This window comes from Anomaloglossus baeobatrachus, chromosome 9 (assembly GCF_048569485.1).
Source record: "Anomaloglossus baeobatrachus isolate aAnoBae1 chromosome 9, aAnoBae1.hap1, whole genome shotgun sequence".
Classification (NCBI taxonomy): domain Eukaryota; kingdom Metazoa; phylum Chordata; class Amphibia; order Anura; family Aromobatidae; genus Anomaloglossus; species Anomaloglossus baeobatrachus.
Genome location: NC_134361.1, coordinates 29,242,120 through 29,263,525, shown reverse-complemented (window position 1 = coordinate 29,263,525; position 21,406 = coordinate 29,242,120). Strand labels below are relative to the sequence as shown.

Below are 21,406 nucleotides of genomic sequence, written 5' to 3'. Positions count from 1 at the left end.
GCGATTTTGCTGAGGTTTTGGTGTGTTTTTTTTCCTGCAGTTTTTAACCATTATCAATGGCAAAACACAGGGGAAAACCGCAGGTACCTGCGGAAAAGAAGTAACATGCTGATTCTTTTTGCTGCAGATATTCTGCACCAAAACCTGTAGGGAAAAAAATGCAGTGTGCGCACACCATTTTTGATTTTTCATAGACTTTGCTGGGGAAGGACTGCATGAACTTTATGAACAAAAACTGCACCAATTCTGCAGCAAAATCGGCGACAAAAAACACATTGTGCGCACAGGGCCTAAGAAAAGATTATGCTCATCTTTTTTAGGTCGCCGCAGCCCAGTCTTCCCCCTCACTCCCTCTGGTATTTGTCTAATAACTAGGACTCATGTGAGGCAATGAAGAAAAGCCTTCTAAATAATATGGAGGGATCCACCTGAAAGTATTGGACTCCCAGAGAAACCCCTATTATCTCATCAGGACCGTTTGGCCAGGAGATTTTCCTGACAATAAAGGTCCCATTGGTTGCTGGGTAGACTAGATAAGGGTAGTGGCTGAAGGTGATTGGCTCATTGTTTGACCTATAGTGTTGCTGTCACAAGGGAAGCTAAATTTGGGTAGCAACAGACAGTGATTGGTCTTTGTTTGGACCTATGAGGATGCTGCTGCAGGGGGTGAACCTGAATCTGCCTTAGTAACAGTGAGTCATTGGGTGAAACAAATCCCATGTGACCCACAGTTGCTATATAAGAGGTGTACTGAGGAGAGGTTTTCTGTCAGATTACCCATCCTGAAGGCCGGATCCTTGCCTCCATTCCTGCATTTTAATTTTAATTTCATCACTGGATCTTAGTTAGAAGGTGGGTACGTCGGGCACCTTGTGCGAATGGACAGTTAGTGACTCATCAGATGGTGGGTTTGGACCTTTGGATGAGCCTTTCCGGTGCTTACATTTTGGTGAAATCTATCTAATATATAAAGCTGAGTGTATATATGTATGTGTGTATGTATGTATGTGTGTATGTATGTGTGTGTGTGTGTGTGTGTGTGTGTGTGTGTGTGTATGTATGTATGTGTGTGTGTGTGTGTGTGTGTGTGTGTGTGTGTGTGTGTGTGTGTATGTATGTGTGTATGTCCGCTAAAGGAATCTGCACCGTTGCATATACAATCACGAAATTTTGCACAGGCACCCCATGTGACTCAGGGAACGTCATAGACTATGTTTTACAGTTACTCTCCAAAACAACTGCCTCTATTAAAGTCAATAAAGCTGCAAGCTGCAGGTTATTAATTGCAGCTGTGATTGGTTGCTATAGGAACAGTATAAGAATCTTATGTGTGAGATAATAAGATGTCGGTGGAGAGACAGAAAGAGAGCGACACAAACAGAGTAAGAAGCAAACAGGGAAAGAGACAGAGAGACAGAGACCGACAGGGAAAGAGACAGACAGTCAAAGGGACAGAGACGGAAAGAGACAGGGAAAGAGACAAAAACATGAAAAGAGACAGAGACAACAAAAGAGACAGAGACAGATGGAGACAAAGACAGACCTGAAATGAGACAGATGGGGAAAGAAACAAATGAGGAAAGAGACAGGCAGGGAAAGAGACTGACAGACAGACACAGATAGAGAGAGAGACAGACAGCCATAGAGATAGAGAGAGGCAGACAGACACAGAGATAGAGAGAGACAGACAGACACAGAGAGAGAAAGACAAATAGACACAGAGATAGAGACAGACAAAGGCACACATGGATAGAGATAGACAGACAGAGAAACTCACAGAGACAGACATGCAGTCAGACAGACAAACACAGAGACAGACAGAGACAAACAGACAAAGGCAGACAGACAAACAGACAGTGACAGACAGAGACAAACAGACAGAGACAGGCAGACAGGGACTGGGAGACAGAGAGACAGTTTCTATAAAGGTATTCATTGTGTATTGGATAACAAAATCTTTAATAAATGGACATAATCAATTTCTTCCTGACTGACAAAGAGGTGACTTTACAGTCCAATACATCATCAAAGAGCACAACTCTACCAACTTCGGAGGCGATAGTGACCACCTTTCTTCTTGGGCTACATAGGTTGCATCTATAATATGTCCGCCCCTGTTTCTTTTAGATTCTTATTGGGTTTACATAAGGTTTGGTGTGTGTCATAAAATCCAGGAGGTCCATTTATTGTCTAAAGCTATACAGTTTAATATCTGAGTTTCCATGTCTATCACAAATCCTGGTCCTTGTGGTCATTCAGGAAGGCCTACAACCAGCAGTCATAAAAGGTTTCTTCTCATTCCCGGTGCTTTATAGCTGTATATGTGATTGTCTCCTCTGTGCGCTTCGTCCTCGGTTGTTGATTGATTCGGTTTGTAGAGATCTCAGTGTAACAAAGATCTTGAGGTTCCACCTCTTCCTTAAGCTGTAAAATAAGAGAAGGTGAGAAGTGACAGCAAGTTTACAACACATCGCGTCATTTAAAGGGCACTTGTCGCCTTGTATTTGCTATCTAATCTGAGAGCAGTTTCATGTAGAAACACAGACCCTAATTCTAGCGATATTACATAGTTACTTAGTTACTTAGGTTGAAAAAAAAACCCTGGTCTATCTAGTTCCACCTTCCTCCACCAGTTCTACATTTTATCCCTAAGTCATTTATAACCAACAATGTTGTGTGTAGTGAGGAAATCATCCAGCCCTGATATAAAGCTGTTATAATATCTGTCATCACTACCTCTTGTTGTCGACATTCCACAGTCTGACTGCTCTAACTGTAAAGAACCCTTTCCTATTTAGCTGCCGGAATCACTTTTCTTCCACTCGCAGTGTATGCCCCCTGGTCCTTAGTATCGGACCAGTGTCACTTGCTTGCTGTAGTTTTACTAAAATCACAGTTTTATCAGCAGATTATTATCAGTAAAGCACTAGTAAATCTGCTCCATGTAGTCCTCCATATTCATGAGCTTTGTAGAACTCCAGCACCACAACTGATTTGTAGCTTTCTGCCTATGCACAGTGTATGTACACATAAAGCTGCCAATCAGTGGTGTGGGTGGAGTTATAGAGAGCTCAGCATTCAGAGAACTGATAGATTTGCAGCATATAATAAAAACTCCAACAATCTGTAAAGTGACACATGACTGGAATCAGCGTTTCTCCCTCAGATTTAGGGGCAAAAAGTTGGTGACAGATTCCCGTTAACATCACAATTTATTAACCATAAAGTGGCTATTGGTTTACACTGCAAGTGTCCATACTGGTTACAACGACAGTGGAACTGAAAAGATGACAACAACTGCTCTGAGCAGTGGTCACTTCCATCCCCCGAACAGCAGAACAATGCATGGTCCTACATGTTGGCTGGGTGGTTATCTTAGATTTCGCAGACAGCAGCACTCCATTTCCCCATCTAAGTTTAGAAAAATTATAAAACCTTGCCTTACTGAATTTTAGGTATAGCTCTATGTAGGGGTTCACTATTAGGATAGGTCGTTCATATCAGATAGATGAACCAACTACCAGCACCCCAATGGAAGGTGATTTAATGGGTCACAGTGCTCTGGCAATCACAATTCCTTCGGCATTTCTTACCGCTCACATCTTCATACATATTGCAACAGCTGTGCATGCTACTGTAATGCGGGCGTCACACGAGACTATCTATCGTGCGATATGTCGTCGGGGTCACGGTTTTCGTGACGCACATCCGGCATCGTTTGCGACGTCGTTTCGTGTGACACCTCTGAGCGACCCTGAACGTTCGCAAATCGGTTACAAATCATGTATCGTTGACACGTCGCTCATTTTTAAAAAGTTGTTTATTTTTCTTTGCGCCGGTTGTTCATCGTACCCGGGGCAGCACACATCGCTCCGTGAGACACCCCGGGAATGATGAACACAGCTTACCTGCGTCCCGCGGCTCCCGTCGGCTATGCGGAAGGAAGGAGGTGGGCGGGATGTCTCCGCTTCTATTGGCCGGCCGCTGTGTGATGTCGCTGTGACGCTGAACGTCCCACCCCCTTCAGGAAGTGGATGTTCGCCGCCCACAGCGACGTCGCTCAGCAGGTAAGTACGTGTGACGGCGGTTTAACGACTTTGTGCGCCACGGGCAACTAATTGCCCATGACGCACAAACGACAGGGGCGGGTACGATCGCTCGTGCGATCGCACGATAGATCGTACCGTGTGACGCCCGCATAAGTCTTTGCTTCCTGACAGTGTGCAATATGCACACTATTGATTGTCCACTATTATCAGCTCGAGTGGTCACACCTGGTCACAAGTATGCAATTTGCCTACCAGTGATCACGTGCCAACTAGCCTAGTATTTACTTCTTTTATTAGAACAATGAGAAAAAAGGACAAGTTGCTTGTCTATAAGTTCTATACTTGCTTCAGCTGTCAATAGAGATGAATCTTGACAGTGGGCATATTATACACTGATTGAGGACAACCACACTTTACTCACTTTGTTCTCTTGACAATAGTTTCCTAAAAATTGAAAAATACAATAATTAATATCATTTTAATATAATGTATAATTCATTAGCATTCAGGGGAAGTAATGTCAGTGGAGTCATATGAGGATAATGTGGTCTTATAGAGTTGACTATTACGTAGAACATAGTTATGGAAGTCAAGTAATAAAGACATTTTTCAAGGGGCTAACCGGCTACTTAAAATGTAAAAAAAACAAGCTGTGCATAGTGTAAAATAATGAAAGAAATAATACTACCCCCTTTCCCATTCTCCCATTCTCCCATCACTCCTGTTTTGATTCCACCAGTCTCTGTATTTCCTCTTCTATTTGGCCAGTGTTTGGCTGCATTCATTGCATGTCGGTTCAGAAAGAACAGGAAGCGCAGAAACTGAGTCATGTGACCATTGCAGTTAATCAATTGACTATTTCAGTCAATCAGTGGCTTCAGAGGTAAACAGATCACTGCTACAGACAGTGATTGACTGCAGTAGTCACAAGCCTTTCCACTCAGAGAAAGAAATATAGAGACCTCTGCCCCAATATAGTGGCAGTGATGGAAGATTGGTAAAGTGAATATTGCATCTGTTATTACTTTATACCATTTTCAGTCTTTTGAGAAACAAGTCCGAGTACAGTGCTATCTACAGATGGGTGAGGAGCAAGACCCAGAACTGCGCTATCTACAGATGGGTGAGAACCAAGTCTCAGAACAGCACTATCTACAGATGGATATGAACCAAGTGCCAGAACAGCTCTGTGTACAGATGGGTGAGAACCAAGCCCCAGAACTGTGCTATCTACAGAATGCAAGACAAAACAATCACTGATCTTGGCTGGACCAGCCATAGAAAACACTGTGGGAAGCCAGCGAAGGCGCTTAACACAGTTAAATCCTAGGTGTATTGCCCCCTGGGATGGTGGTCTCCTAAAAAGAGCCACTTCTTGGCTAGGTCCTTCCCGGAGGGCTATCTGGCTTTTTTCTGTGTCGAGACTCCTAACAGAGGCTCCACAGACCTTTTTTATTTCCTATCTACAGATGGGTGAGAACCAAGTCCCAGAAATGTGCTATCTACAGATGGGTGGGAACCAAGCCCCAGAACTGCTCTATCTACAGATGGGCGAGAACCAAGATTCAGAACTGCACTATCTAAAGATGGGCAAGAACCAAGTCCCAGAACAGTGCTATCTACAGATAGGTGAGGAGCAAGTCCCAGAACAGCGCTATCTACAGATAGGTAAGAACCATGACCCAGAACAGTGCTATCTACAGATGGGTGAGAACCAAGTCCCAAAACAGCTCTAAATACAGATGGGTGAGAACCAAGTCCCAGAACAGCGCTATCTACAGATGGATGAGAACCAAGTCCCAGAACAGCGCTATCTACAGATGGATGAGAACCAAGTCCCAGAACAGCTCTATCTACAGGTGGTTGAGATCCAAGTTATCATTCAAAGCTTTATAAGAGATGGACATTGACTTGAAGGATAGCTACTGGGAATTCAGATAGGGACAGTTTTCTACCATCCAAGGAGAGAACTGTCTTGCATGCTTTTTCTCATGAAGCACTGCTCTAACAACTCTATCTCTAGAAAGGAGACTCCCTTACGAGAGTTAGAAATTAAGTCTTGGAAGGCGCAATACGCAAAAGACCACAAGCTGTCGTAACTGTAACCATATATATCTAATGATGGTGGACCTGCAGAATGAAAGCAACATACCTGAGAAACAGCATTTAATAAGCACAGCAAGGAGAATAATTATAATACATGTCTCCAGCCCAATGATAATTTTGAAGATATTCCAATTTTGATTATTGTCACCAGCACCTAATAAAGAAGTGGATTACATCGTTATATTGGTTGAAAAAAAAAAAAAAGGGTCATCATGTTCAACCATAATAATGATGGCCAAAAAAATCCCACTCACCTGTTTGCCAATAGGTGTCATTTGCTTTTGAAAAAGACTATGATTTGGTTACAGATTCTGTCTTCTGCCAACGATTGTTAAACAGAATCTCTTATCAGATTCATGCTGCCCGTACTATGGACATCATGAATCAGAGTATGGCTGCATTAATGCAACCATGTATGTTTTAGGGGAAAAAAATACTCTTAAAGGCCGACCGGGTACTATACGTCTTGGCTGGCTAGTCCGTGGCAAATTTGTGGTGGTTTATCCCTGCCCCGATACTCTAGGCTAACAGGTATTTTCTAACACAAAGAAATAGGGACAGAGCTGCCCATGAAATGGGCTGGGGCAGAGCAAATCTGCCAGAAACCTGCCTCCAATTAGGCAGAGACTTCCCATAACATGTTTTCTCTTAAATGCTGTGGCTGGAGTAAAACATACACAGCTGCAATCAGGCAGACTGCGTTTGATTTCCTCTGCCCGGTTAGACATTGACTCATAGACTGGCTACCTCCAATAGTTGGCACAACAAAGGCAGTTCTCTTCCTTCTGGAGGAAATCTAATTTGCATACCCATGAACCATTGCCTCATCTTTAAGGGTATATTCCCATGATCAGGACTCGCTGCGTCCTGGACTCAACGGGTCCTGATCTTTGGGGCCACGAGTCTCCTCCATAGGAGAATGCAGGACACCGCAGCTGCTCATGCCCACGATGAGGGTTCAGAGCGCTGTGGTCTTTTCTGTTCTCCCTACGGAGAACACTTGCAAGTCCACAGCAAAGAATTGACATGCTTGCGGCTCAGAAAGCCGCAAGGCAGGTCAGTTTTCACTGCAGGCCATACATACACAGTTGGCATGGGATTTCTATTAATCTCTGTAGGCCAACTGGTGGTCCTCCAGCCTTAAATGGCTGATAAATGGGAGTGGTGGACTGTAAACTACAGCGTTGCAAATGTTTATGAACTTTCAAGTTTCAGTGAGACCTACTGTCAATGGGCAGCTGATCGGCAAAGTGTGGCTATACCCTTCATGTCAACTGGAAAAAAATTATCAGGTCTTCATCAACACCTGTCATCGACTGTTAAACAGCGTACTATAACTGTCGCTGCAGCTGGGACTGTGTGCTACTGTATCTACTACCATTTTTTTCCTATGTAAATGTTATATGTGTAGTTGTGATTGGTACTGTTATCAATCTATGCCTCTGATTTCACACCGCATGAGATTAAATCATGGTTCATTCCATGAAACTTTGGATTTTGGTGGTATCGTTTCCTAGAAGCATAACTTCTAGCGTTCAATCCAGTGAAGCTTTCTGAAAATTCCTACAGGGATCACTGACTACTTATGGTCCATACCTATTGTAAAGCTTTCATCTGAGAATTCCGTATAACTAGAGATGAAGAATTGATTCACCTGACTAAGGCCATTGTCCATAACAGTTATCTTTGTTCGCTGGACGGGAGCCATGAGAATCGCTTTTAAGCTAACAACAACTGTGACATTATTCCAGGTCGGCTAATCAAAAGAAGAGCCACAGATTCTTGGAGGAAGGAGGGAGTTCTCTTATGACCACAGATTTCTGTCATGGCCAATATACCAGGTCCTGCAATCAATTCATACCAACTCTTCTTATAACATTATAGTACCTGCATGATCTGGTGTTGCGATCACTTCCAGTACGACTCCTGATTCTGTAGCCTTCGAGATGCTTTCGCACTGACAGAAGTAAATCCCCGAGTCTTCCTTTGTCAGGTTACTAATAGTTATTTCCATATTTAATTCGCCAAGTTTGGTTCTATTTTTGTAGCGTTGATGATGAGAAAGATTTTCACGCTCATACCCAAAAGTCCACACTAGTGAGAATCGGCTTGTGTCAGGAATAATAGGGCATTTTATGGTCACAGATTCTCCAGCTTCAGCTTTCTGTATTTGTGGGCTTATGCAGGTGGCATTGCATAGATCACCTGTTATAGAAAAGAAAATGAAAACAGTAAGGTATTTAACTCAATATCATCTAATAATGGAAAAAGTGAACTATGTTATTATCTAAATTTCCAACTTCTGGAAGAAAGAATTTATAACTCCAATGAACATTCGTGATCTTCTACTCCAAAATACATATTTGTCTTGGCCAAACTCAATGAAGAAATGAAAAGCGAGGGCAGCAGAATCCTTTGGTGGCAATTATTAGGGCAGATGTGAGCTGTGAAAATCAATTCTGTCCTCTTACATAGAATAGGTGGAAGGGAATATGTTAAGTTTATGCAGACGATGGTTGTCTAGTACAGAGAAAGAGACACCTTATAGCCAAGGAAGTATTCTGGGAACAGTTTTGGAACAAGGAGTTGCAGAGGGCAAAGATGAGTAAGTGGAATGCTTGATGGTATGAAGTTGGCACACTGGTCCTATCTCTAGCAGGTCTGCATTATTGGCAGCAGAGTAATGGAGAAAGAGAATGGAAGCAGAGAGCTTACAATTAGGGAATCCAGGAAAGGAACCAATAAGACCAAAATTGGGGAGAAGAATCTTTTTTTCTATTCCTTTTTAGAGACAAATAAGTGCCCGAGACTGTTATTGCATAGTTCGGTTTAAGAAATTCCGCCATCTTTTTGCAGAATTTAATATAGCAGTGATTAACAGCAACAAGTGTCTTAAGTCTGCACTACACCAGTCCTTTGATTATATGTATCATAGTGACATATCAACAGTATCTACCGAATTTACATAATTGATGCCTTTTCACAGCTTCCATTGGCTAATAGGCCACAGATGAAGCTGGATTTGACTACTGAACAGTATTACGTATAAGCCACCTAAGTATCAAAGCTACAAATATAGTTGTGCGATTCTTATACTGTCTGTCCAGTGACTCAGGCAGGTCTTGTTTATTAGTCAGATGGCCATGATCAGCTCAGGCTTCAGCTGCTTATACATACAGAATATTAGGGCATTTTTGCATTGGTGGCATTCTGGCAATTAAAACATTTTTGCATGGAGTTTCACTGTATGCTGTAGAACTTTCCTTAATAGAGTATTCTTCCCATCATGACATGTAATCCCTTACCTATAGAATAGGGAATAACTTACTGTTTGCTCAAGGTCCATCTACTCGCTAATGGAGCAGAGGTGCATATATTTGGCCTCTGATCTATTCATTGTACATGTGACTCCTTGTCATGGGGTGTGATGAGGTAACTTGAAACAGGGAAACCTTCACTGGCCCTAGGGCTAGGGTGGCCTTAGCTGTCCATATTCCCAAAGATACATCTAATGGTGATGATGTTTGGGCTGCCTTCCTAACCTTAGCTCCTGGGTTCCCAGATTTTTCTCCATGTTTTCTGTCAATTTTGCTTTAATCTGTTTTGTTTCCATCTTGTTTCCTGTTCTGCTGCCCACTCATTGCCTTCAGCCAACATGGATTCCTCAGCTTCTACATTCTCGCCCTGTTTTCTGGTAATTACCTACTTAGGCCGCCTCAGCTGATTGACCAGTGCTTCGGAATCCTGTCCGCAGCCTGTCAGTAACTTGCTCTCCTGAAGCCTTGTGGACTAAACTACCTTACAGCTGTCCTCTGCTTTGCATCCCTGGAACTAGTGTCTTCACAGGAACCATTCAGCTTTGCCATCAACGCTACAAGGAAAGTAAGAGACGTTTGCTGAGCTTGAAGATTTATTCTGGCTTGCCTTGTTTCCTGCCTCCATACCCTGTGTATTTACCCCTTCTCCTGATTTATGCTCTTACTTGTATGAAGTAATACAAGAACTGCTAATCAAATCTGTGTCTCCTGTGTTCCATTGCACCCTCGCATGCGACTCTATACAAACAGTATTACATGTTACACTTGGTCTATACTGCCTCTTCCCTACCCCCGGGGAGGGCCGGGACAGGAGGGGTTTTATCCCACACAAATAGGCAGACAGGGAAAAATCAAAACTCAAACTCACTGCACACACACAAAGGTAAAACAATACTTGCTCAGGAGGAAATAAAGAATAAGGGAGGAACTCATACATCGATGTCAGCTGCTGGCCTCTGATTGGCCAATGTCTGCCACTGGTATAGTGCAAAGACCTTCTCTGCACGGTGCTGGTAAATCATTCAACTGCAATAAAGTGCTGACTGCACCAGCCGTGATCATCAAGAAATACACGGGTCTGCAGGCCTCAAGAAGCAGGAAAGAGGACACCAAGGGAACAGAGGACAGGTGAGAAGAATATTTTTTTTTTATGTGTATGTGAAGAATGGCATAATAGGATACATTGTTAAAAGGGGACAAGGAAAGGGCACATTACTACAGGATGGGGATATTACTAGAGGATGGGGCAAGGATAGGCACATTACTACAGAATGGGGATAAGGATGGACACATTACTACAGGATGAGGACAAGGATGAGCACAATATTACAGGATGGGGACAAGGATGGGCACATTACTACAGGATGGGGACAAGGATGGGTACATTACTGTAGGATGGGGGCAAGGATGGGGCACAGTACTACAGGATGGAGACAAGGATGGGAACAAGAAAACAAGAAAGAGCACATTACTACAAGGAGAGTACCATGATGGTAACATTACTACAAGTTGGGAACCAGCATGGGGGCATTACAACAAGATGTTGGCCAAAATTACTATATGGTGCTAATTGTAAAATGATATTACTTACAAGAAGGAGGTAAAATGTAAAAAAATAAACCATGCAATTTTTTTTACCATCAACAATGCTTTATATATATATATATATATATATATATATATATATATATATATATATATATATATATATATATATATATATATATACGGTATATATATATATATATATATAATATACATATACATAGTATACACAAAGCAAAAATATCCAGCATCCACGTCCAGGTGAAATATAAAAGTTGTATCTTTATTCAGAATCCATTAAAAACATAGGGTGATGAACATCACATCCCCAACAAATATAAAAGTCCTCTTGGACCCCTCATACAGATGGAAATCTGTATGAGGGGTCCAAGAGGACTTTTATATTTGTTGGGGATGTGATGTTCATCACCCTATGTTTTTAATGGATTCTGAATAAAGATACAACTTTTATATTTCACCTGGACGTGGATGCTGGATATTTTTGCTTTGTGTGGAATCTGCTGGCGTGGCCGGCCTCTATCCTTGCACCTGTCTCCCATTGGAGTCTCCATAGACCTGGGTGAGCTGATTTTTCTTTTTTCTTCTCCTATATACATAGTATAGTAGTGGATAATTGTTAATTTGTTTTAAACACAAACATATAGCCCAGCATACATGTTAGTATAAGTGTAACATGTACAGGTGTGGTGGGATGGATTTTATGCTTTTTTCATTAAAAAAAATGTCAACTTAGCACCCTAAGTTTTTACATACTGTATATTACTACTATTTATTTACTTAGTGCAGAGGTATTATTTGTTTCATCAGGATTTGGACAAGCTTTAAGGTTTCATAAGGTGGTAGTTTCAGTAGGACGTCCTTCTCTCCCAACTGCACCCATTTCTCAAAGGAAAACTGCTAATTTGAATGAGAGGTACTGTCAATGTGCATCAGAAAAGTGTATATTCTAAAAATACCTCAATCGCAGCTGAAAAGAAATTTTAGTTTTTCATCAACATCTTTCACAGGATGTTAAAGGGGTTTACTATTTGTGGGACTGCAACAGGAACTGAGGCATACACTATTGTTTTACTACTATTGTTTTATGTCTCACTGCAAATGGGACTGTTATGTGTATCATTGTGATTGCCAGTGCTGTGGGGATCATAGTGACCATTTTATTGACCTATTATAAACCCAAGCCTCCGATTTCACGCTGCATAAAATTAAATATTGCAACTTCCATGAGATTTCGGACTTTCGTGTCATCCTCTCCTAGAAGCATTACTTCTAGAATTCCATACGGTGTATAGAGGAAGCACATTGCGTTGGCTCCTGGAGAGGGCATTGAACAATTATGGTTCATACACATTGTACAGCTTTCATCTGAGCATGCCTTATAACTATATAATACCTGTAAGATCTGGTGTTGGGGTCACTTCCAGTACTACTCCTGTTTCTACTACTTTTGAACCACTTTTCAAATGGCAGAAGTAGGTTCCTGCGTCTTCCTCTGTCAGGTGATTAATAGTCATTTCCACATTAAGATCCATTCTATTTTTGTAACGCTGGTGTTGAGCAATGTTTTCACGTTCATAGCCAAATGTCCAGAGTAGTGTGAACTGGCTCGTGTCAGGCTCCATAGGGCATTTTATGGTCACAGATTTTCCAGGTCCGGCTTTCAGGATTTGCGGGCTTTTCCCTGTTGGATTTTGTTGGCTAGCTGTTGTAGTAAAGAAAATGGAAAACAATTATTTCTATAACTCTATATCATGGGATAATGGTGAAAGTAAAATATTTATCTTCTAGATTTCCAATTTTTAGTTTCAATTTGTCCATAAATTATGGATGAAAGAAATGATAACTGCAATAAATGCCCGTGATCTTCTACTTCAAAATACTTGTTTGTGTTGGTCAAATGTAACTATTAGTCTCTAATAGAAATGAGTGATATTATCTGAGTGGAATTGAATTCTACTTGAACCTTACAAAAATTCATATTCACAAGAATATAGATTTTTTGTAAATCACACAGCAATATGCCATTTTGCTGAACTGAATATCTCCAACAATAGGTTAAAAAACCTTAAAGGGGTTGTCCACTACTTTTACATTGATGGCAAAACACGTTGAAAATAAATCACGTTAATCTGTCTTCTGTATTCTTCATCTGGATCCTTACAAACAGCACAGAATACCCAGTTCTCCTTCTCCATTTGACATTATATCTTTGAATTGGTGGCTTTCAGGTCATTATAAGAGATGTAAACCTCCATGGGACTGAGTAAAATCCAATTTACATTTTTTTGCCTGGAATTTCTCTTCATGCTCTAGAACAGTGTTTGTTTCTACAAGTCAATTGTGGGGGGGATTACAGTATAAGCACCTTTGGAGCTCGGAAAATGCAATGTAGTATTCGCAATCTATTCCAGCCTTGCTTTCCAAAATTAAAATATCTCTCTTTAATTTCTGGGCCCAGAGGTTTCTGACCTCACATGGATTATTGTCCTATGCAGTATAACTTGCACAACAAATTATAAGATCTAATGTCTCCTGTAACCCTTGTTAAAATGAAAAATTTGAGGTTACAACAATATTTTTGTTTAAAATAACTATAACTTTATAAAAAAAAAATTCCCACTTTGTTTCAATTCTTGTGAAGCACTTCAGGGTTTAACAAATTTCCTAAATGTGGTTTTCAATACCTTTTTGGGTGCAGTTTTTAAAAGTGGGTCACTTTTGTGCATTTTCTGTCATATAGGCCCCAAAGAAAATAGGTTTTGTAAATTTTGTTGGAGAAATGAAAAACTGATGCTAAACGTTTAATCCTTTCATGTTTCTATTAACAAAAAATCTTTAAAAAAAATTTAAAAAATGATGTAAACATGTGGAAATTATCACTTATTAATTACATTTAGGGTTTGACTGTCTGTTAAAAGGGCATAAAAATTCAAAATTTGAAAAATTTAAAACTTTTCATCAAATTTCAAACTTTTTTTTTAAATAAACTCAAATCATAATGACCTAAATTTACCACTAGCATAAGGTACAATATGTAATGAAAAAAAACCTATTTCAGAATCATGACATGAAGCATTTCAGAGTAATGATAACATGAAGTGACACTAGTCTGATTTGAAAAATTTGGCCTCTTCAAGTAAAAACTGGCTCCGTTGTTAAGTGTTTAAAGGAAGAGGGCGGTTGCTCCAACTAGACATTAGATATAGATTTCTTTTTTCTTCACTCACTTTGCATTTTTTAAAATGCTAAAAATAAACTAACAATTCTAATTTTGAAAGCTTCTTACTTTGCAGCATTATTTTACACAGCCTCCTAAAACTTTTTGCACAGTGCTGTATATCACAATATTATACAGTGCCTACAAGTAGTATTCAACCCCCTGCAGATTTAGCAGGTTTGATAAGATCCAAATAAGTTAGAGCCTGCAAACTTCAAACAAGAGCAGGATTTATTAACAGATGCATAAATCTTACAAACCAACAAGTTATGTTGCTCAGTTAAATTTTAATACATTTTCAACATAAAAGTGTGGGTCAATTATTATTCAACCCCTAGGTTTAATATTTTGTGGAATAACCCTTGTTTACAATTACAGCTAATAATCGTCTTTTATAAGACCTGATCAGGCCGGCACAGGTCTCTGGAGTTATCTTGGCCCACTCCTTCCTGCAGATCTTTTCCAAGTTATCTAGGTTCTTTGGGTGTCTCATGTGGACTTTAATCTTGAGCTCCTTCCACAAGTTTTCAATTGGGTTAAGGTCAGGAGACTGACTAGGCCACTGCAACACCTTGATTTTTTCCCTCTTGAACCAGGCCTTGGTTTTCTTGGCTGTGTGCTTTGGGTCGTTGTCTTGTTGGAAGATGAAATGACAACCCATCTTAAGATCCTTGATGGAGGAGCGGAGGTTCTTGGCCAAAATCTCCAGGTAGGCCGTGCTATCCATCTTCCCATGGATGCGGACCAGATGGCCAGGCACCTTGGCTGAGAAACAGCCCCACAGCATGATGCTGCCACCACCATGCTTGACTGTAGGGATGGTATTCTTGGGGTCGTATGCAGTGCCATCCAGTCTCCAAACGTCACGTGTGTGGTTGGCACCAAAGATCTCGATCTTGGTCTCATCAGACCAGAGAACCTTGAACCAGTCTGTCTCAGAGTCCTCCAAGTGATCATGAGCAAACTGTAGATGAGCCTTGACATGATGCTTTGAAAGTAAAGGTACCTTACTGGCTCGTCTGGAACGGAGACCATTGCGGTAGAGTACGTTATTTATGGTATTGACTGAAACCAATGTCCCCACTGCCATGAGATCTTCCCGGAGCTCCTTCCTTGTTGTCCTTGGGTTAGCCTTGACTCTTCGGACAAGCCTGGCCTTGGCACGGGTGGAAACTTTCAAAGGCTGTCCAGGCCGTGGAAGGCTAACAGTAGTTCCATAAGCTTTCCACTTCCGGATGATGCTTCCAACAGTGGAGACAGGTAGGCCCAACTCCTTGGAAAGGGTTTTGTACCCCTTGCCAGCCTTGTGACCCTCCACGATCTTGTCTCTGATGGCCTTGGAATGCTCCTTTGTCTTTCCCATGTTGACCAAGTATGAGTGCTGTTCACAAGTTTGGGGAGGGTCTTAATTAGTCATAAAAGGCTGGAAAAAGAGATAATTAATCCAAACATGTAAAGCTCATTGTTCTTTGTGCCTGAAATACTTCTTAATACTTTAGGGGAACCAAACAGAATTCTTGTGGTTTGAGGGGTTGAATAATAAATGACCCTCTGAATAAACTTTTCACAATTTAAAAAAAAAAAAAAAAAAAAAATAACATTCTTTTTTGCTGCAGTGCATTTCACACTTCCAGGCTGATCTACAGTCCAAATGTCACAATGCCAAGTTAATTCCAAATGTGTAAACCTTCTAAATCTGCAGGGGGTTGAATACTACTTGTGGGCACTGTATTATGGTCATGTATCAGCCTGTATGTACATGTTATACTAAAACATAAAGTCAGTATTAAAAGTAACAATCATAACGAAGTTAAAAAAGTTATAGAAATAAATCAATATAATTAAAACATTAAAAAATAAAAACATATTTGTAAACATTCATAAATAATGGAACTTAGTAAATAACATTTGATATACATTCTCAGTACATTCATTTAGCAGCATAAGACAAAGAAAATATTATCGGATTTCACTGTACATGTTTTCTTCTTATTAATAATTAATACAAATTAAATGTATACATCATAAATCTCTGGTTTTATTTTTTCTTTTAACTTAAAAAAAATTACTTCACACTTTTATTATCAGGTTTTGCTGTCCAAAAATTGCTTCAGAACGCAATAAGTTAATGTTTTTCTATTTTCTTACTTCACATTGAGTATTATATATCAAACTTTTCATTATATAAAATTTTCTTATTTTATATAATGAAAAGTACAGTATACTATAATATAAAATTGATGGGGGTTTATTTTCTGTAAATTTAAAAAAATATACAGTTTGCTGTTTTCTGACAACTACATAATTTCAAGAAATTTTTGTAAATTGTCTGTAGCAAATAAATGGCCGCAGTGCATAAAAAGAGTAAGAAAAAAAAGATGTAAAATAAAATGTGGAAATATATATTATTTATACTAAAAATATACATTACGTAGAAATTAAACATTGACTTTATTTATTTTTATGTCTATGGTAACACATTAAAAAAGTTTTTTAAAAAATTTGCTATTTTTGATTCTAACTGAGCATTTTAGGTTTCTACAACCAAACACATATTTGGTGTTTTGATTCACAAATAACATCAGTCCTTATTTTTCTTTTAATCTCTTTTCTAAATTGAATCATCCTTTAGTACTTTATTAATAAGAATAAATAAGAATAATTAAATGATGTATATATTCTTACCGATATGTAGAAGAAAACCCAGAAGAGAAAATATAGAGAGTTTCACAGAAAGCTCCATTTTGCGATCAGAGCGTTGAAAAATGAGAGATTGTGCAGCGGTTCTTCTCTTCTGCTTTATATTGCAGATCTCACACCCCTAATGGAAAATGTGGTCAATGTGTTAATGTGGCCATCCTGTATATCGTTTAAACGTCATTTACTGCTATTACAGCGTATAGGCTACAACTTTTTGTTAGATATATAATAAGCAGGTGAAATAAGGTTTTAAGGTTTGCACACATCACCAATTTTCTAAGTAAATGTATATCTAAAGGTGCTATTGACATCAATTTCTCACCAGATGTTGGTAACAACCCATCAAATCTACACAGGGAAAGAAATCAAACCATAAGTGTCCATACATTTAGGGAAATGTAATAATGAGAAATGACACAGGGAAAAAGTATTGAACACGCTACCTGAAATTCATTTTATACTTTGTACAAAAGCCTTTGGTGGTGATGAAGTGTCTTTTCAGTTCTTGTATAGAGAAACTAGTGGCCTGCATTGCTTTGGTGCAATTTTGGTCCATTATTACATACAAACACTCTTCATAACCTGAAGGAACCGGCTCCTTCACTGAACTCAGAGCTTTAGTTACCTACATACATTTTCTATTGTATTCAGCTCCAGTGATCGGCTCAGCCATTCTAGCAGCTTTATTTTCTCTTTCTGAAACCACGTGAGCGTTTAATTGGCTCCGTATTTGGGATCATTGTCTTGCTGAAATGTCCTCCCTCATTTCATCTACAGTACAGACCAAACGTTTGGACACACCTTCTTATTCAAAGAGTTTTCTTTATTTTCATGACTCTGAAAATTGTAGATTCACACTGAAGGCATCAAAACTATGAATTAACACATGTGGAATGAAATACTTAACAAAAAAGTGTGAAACAACTGAAAATATGTCTTATATTCTAGGTTCTTCAAAGTAGCCGCCTTTTGCTTTGATTACTGCTTTGCACACTCTTGGCATTCTCTTGATGAGCTTCAAGAGGTAGTCATAAAAATAAAGAAAACTCTCTGAATTAGAAGGTGTGTCCAAACTTTTGGTCTGTACTGTATATCATCCTGGTAGATAGCAGCAGACTTTTACCAAGAATCTCTAGGTACATTTGTTCATTCATCCTTCCTTCGATCATATGAAGTCTGCCAGTGCAGTATGCGGGAAAAAAAGTCCCACATCATGTTGTTCCCACCTCCAAACTATATATATATAAAGTGTTATTGACATTATATTCTCACCAGATGTCAGTAACAACCCATCCAATCCACACAGGCAAAGAAATAAAACTATAAATGTACATAAATTTAGTGACATGAAACTAAAAAAAAATGAAGGAGAAACTAGTGGACTGCATTGCTCAAGTGTGATTTTGGCCTATTCTTACACACAAACACTCTTCACATCCTGGAGGTGCCGTGGGCTCCTTCTATGAACTCTGAGCTTAAGTTCCTTCCATAAATTTTCTGTTTGGAATAAGAACTGGCGATCGGTTTGGCCATTATAGCAGCTTTATTTTCTTTCTCTGAAATCAATTGTTTTCTTGGCTGCGTGTTTGGGATTATTGTGTTGCTGAAATGTCCACCCTCGTTTCATCTTCATCATCCTGGTAGATAACAGTAGATTTTTATCAGGAATGTCTAGGTACATTTGTCCAAGTCTGCCAGTGCAGTGTGCAGGAAAAAAAAGCTCCACATCATGGTGTTTCCACCTCCAAATTTCACTGTTGTTATGGTGTTAAAGGCCTGCAAACATGGTGTTTTATGGCACCCAAAAAATTTAATTTTGCTCTCCTCTGACCAGACGATATTCTCACAGTATTTCACAGACTTGACAAAATGTTGTTGAACAAACTTTAAATGCTCTTGAACCTGCTTTTTGTTTAGCGATGGAGTCTTGTGTGGTGAGTGTGCATACAGGAGTGTGCATACAGGACATGGAGGGGGAGTGCATTACTTATTCCTTTCTTTGAAATAATTGTACCTTCAGATTCCAGATCTTTCTGTAGCTCTCCACAGGTGTTTCTTTGCTCTTGAACAACTCTTCTAATAATTCTTTTCACTCTTTTGCCTGAAATATTGCTTACCGTGGCAAGTTTATTGTGAAATTATGTTCTTTTCACTTTCAGATTATGGCACTAACTGCTCATTGAGTAGTGTAGAAATTCTTCTGTAAGCAATGCCATCAGTATGTTTTGCAACAATAAAGCTGCTAAGGTCTTAAGACAGCTCACTGATTTTACCCATCATGAGACGTTTCTTGTGTAGAACCTTGGTAATGAGACACTTTTTTATATGCCATACGTTGAACCAATTGATATTATTTTTCACCAAGCGGCAGGATTGCTTTCTGTAACGCCTGCCTGGATCAACAGACTCAGGTGGGATGTAATGGATAGACTAGAGGGAAGCCACTCACCAAGCAGGACCCCCAGAACCCTGAAACCCTTCAACCCCTATACAGGGATTTTGAATTACACAGGGCCCTGGAGATCACTACCTGTGGGAGGCTGCAGTCCGATGAGAGTAGTTATCAGGCAGGGTCAACCCAGGAATAGCAGAACAGGGACAGAATCGGCAGACAAGGACGTAATCAGAAAACGTAGTAGAGGTCAAATCCGGATCGGGCAGTGAGGTACAAAAACAGCAGGCAGAAAGGTAGTCAGAAAACACGCAGAAGTCAGCACACAGGAATCACAAAACAGAATAGGGTGGATCAGGAGCCAGGAAATCAGAACTATCTCTGGCAGAGGTGAGCAGACAAGAGGGAGAATAAGAAGGGTGTGGTGTCTTCCCATTGCCTGTAGCTGAACGCTGGCAACTTCAGCTGGAGGACACACACCACCCATAGTCAGCCAGTGGTACTGCAGATCCCAAGATAACCCAGCCCAGTGAATGATCGGAGCCTGCGCCCCCGGTGCCGCTGGTATCGACTCTTCTCCCATCACCAGCACCATCCACGGCAGGAACACGGCGTCGCCTGGCGATCAGAGCAGAAGTCGCTGGAGCAGACTCCGGTGGTGACGTAACACTTTCTAATAGATAGATATATACTGATAGATTTCAGCTGGTGTCATGACTCTCCATGGCTTTTTGTACCTCATTTTCTTTGTGTTTATTTTTTTTTCCCTGTGTCATTTTTCATTATTACACATAACTTATTTTATGCACATCTATGAATTGATTTCTTTGTGCAGATTAAATGGGTTGTTAGCAACATCTGGTGAGAAATTCATATCAATAGCACCTTTAGAAGTATATTTACTTATAACTTTGGTAAAATGTTCAATACTAACAGTATATCACAAAGATGAGTATACCCATCACATTTTTGTACATTTTTTAATTATATCTTTATCTTTACATGTGACAACATTGAAGATCTATATACGGATAAGGCTGCACATCAAACTTAGATAATAGTATAATGCCTCAAGCATATGGACAAATATTGGAATATACAATGAAAAATGCTACTTGCTAATTTGAACATGTGAATAATGAATTGCATACCTGCCATGAATATTAGGAAAAAGGAGATATTTAGCAATCGCATTGATCAATGTAACTGAGCCCCAAGGCCTCGTCAAGGCATATCTCTATATTGGGGTCCCTAGCTCTGTGACCCTAACTGTGTGTCATCTCATTGCAATTAAAAACTGCTATGGGTGGAGAGGGGTAACTAAGGACTTTCTTATATAGGAGATGGAAAAAACATGGCCGAAAGGGGCGGAGCTGTGTTCACATTCAGAAAAAAACTACATATAACTGAATAGGATAACTGAAGTGAGCACTAATATATATATTATGAGTGCAAGCCAAAAATTACATACTATATACGGATAAGGCTGCACATCAAACTTAGATAATAGTATAATGCCTCAAGCATATGGACAAATATTGGAATATACAATGAAAAATGCTACTTGCTAATTTGAACATGTGAATAATGAATTGCATACCTGCCATGAATATTAGGAAAAAGGAGATATTTAGCAATCGCATTGATCAATGTAACTGAGCCCCAAGGCCTCGTCAAGGCATATCTCTATATTGGGGTCCCTAGCTCTGTGACCCTAACTGTGTGTCATCTCATTGCAATTAAAAACTGCTATGGGTGGAGAGGGGTAACTAAGGACTTTCTTATATAGGAGATGGAAAAAACATGGCCGAAAGGGGCGGAGCTGTGTTCACATTCAGAAAAAAACTACATATAACTGAATAGGATAACTGAAGTGAGCACTAATATATATATTATGAGTGCAAGCCAAAAATTACATACTATATACGGATAAGGCTGCACATCAAACTTAGATAGATCAATGTAACTGAGCCCCAAGGCCTCGTCAAGGCATATCTCTATATTGGGGTCCCTAGCTCTGTGACCCTAACTGTGTGTCATCTCATTGCAATTAATTAAT

The 21,406-nt window shown here is 39.8% G+C and overlaps 1 protein-coding gene across 1 annotated transcript; it reads right to left on the bottom strand.

The window, feature by feature from the left end:
* Positions 1–1,935: 1,935 nt before the first annotated feature.
* On the bottom strand, positions 1,936–17,008 carry LOC142250366 (polymeric immunoglobulin receptor-like). Its single transcript, XM_075322519.1, has 6 exons — positions 16,941–17,008; positions 12,432–12,740; positions 8,043–8,360; positions 6,202–6,309; positions 4,471–4,493; positions 1,936–2,424 (listed from the first exon to the last, which is right to left on the bottom strand). Exons 1-6 carry the CDS (start codon positions 16,996–16,998, stop codon positions 2,296–2,298), a joined length of 945 nt encoding a protein of 314 aa, XP_075178634.1. The 5' UTR covers positions 16,999–17,008; the 3' UTR covers positions 1,936–2,295.
* Between the last annotated feature and the right edge of the window lie 4,398 nt (positions 17,009–21,406).

Excerpts from the sequence above, each read along its gene's own strand:
- LOC142250366 (XM_075322519.1), bottom strand. The coding sequence starts at position 16,998 with ATGGAGCTTTCTGTGAAACTCTCTATATTTTCTCTTCTGGGTTTTCTT. Across the intron at positions 8,361-12,431 it reads CCCAACACCAGATCTTACAG|GTGATCTATGCAATGCCACC; the intron begins GTATTATATAGT and ends TTTCTATAACAG. Across the intron at positions 6,310-8,042 it reads CGCAACACCAGATCATGCAG|GTGCTGGTGACAATAATCAA; the intron begins GTACTATAATGT and ends CTTCTTTATTAG.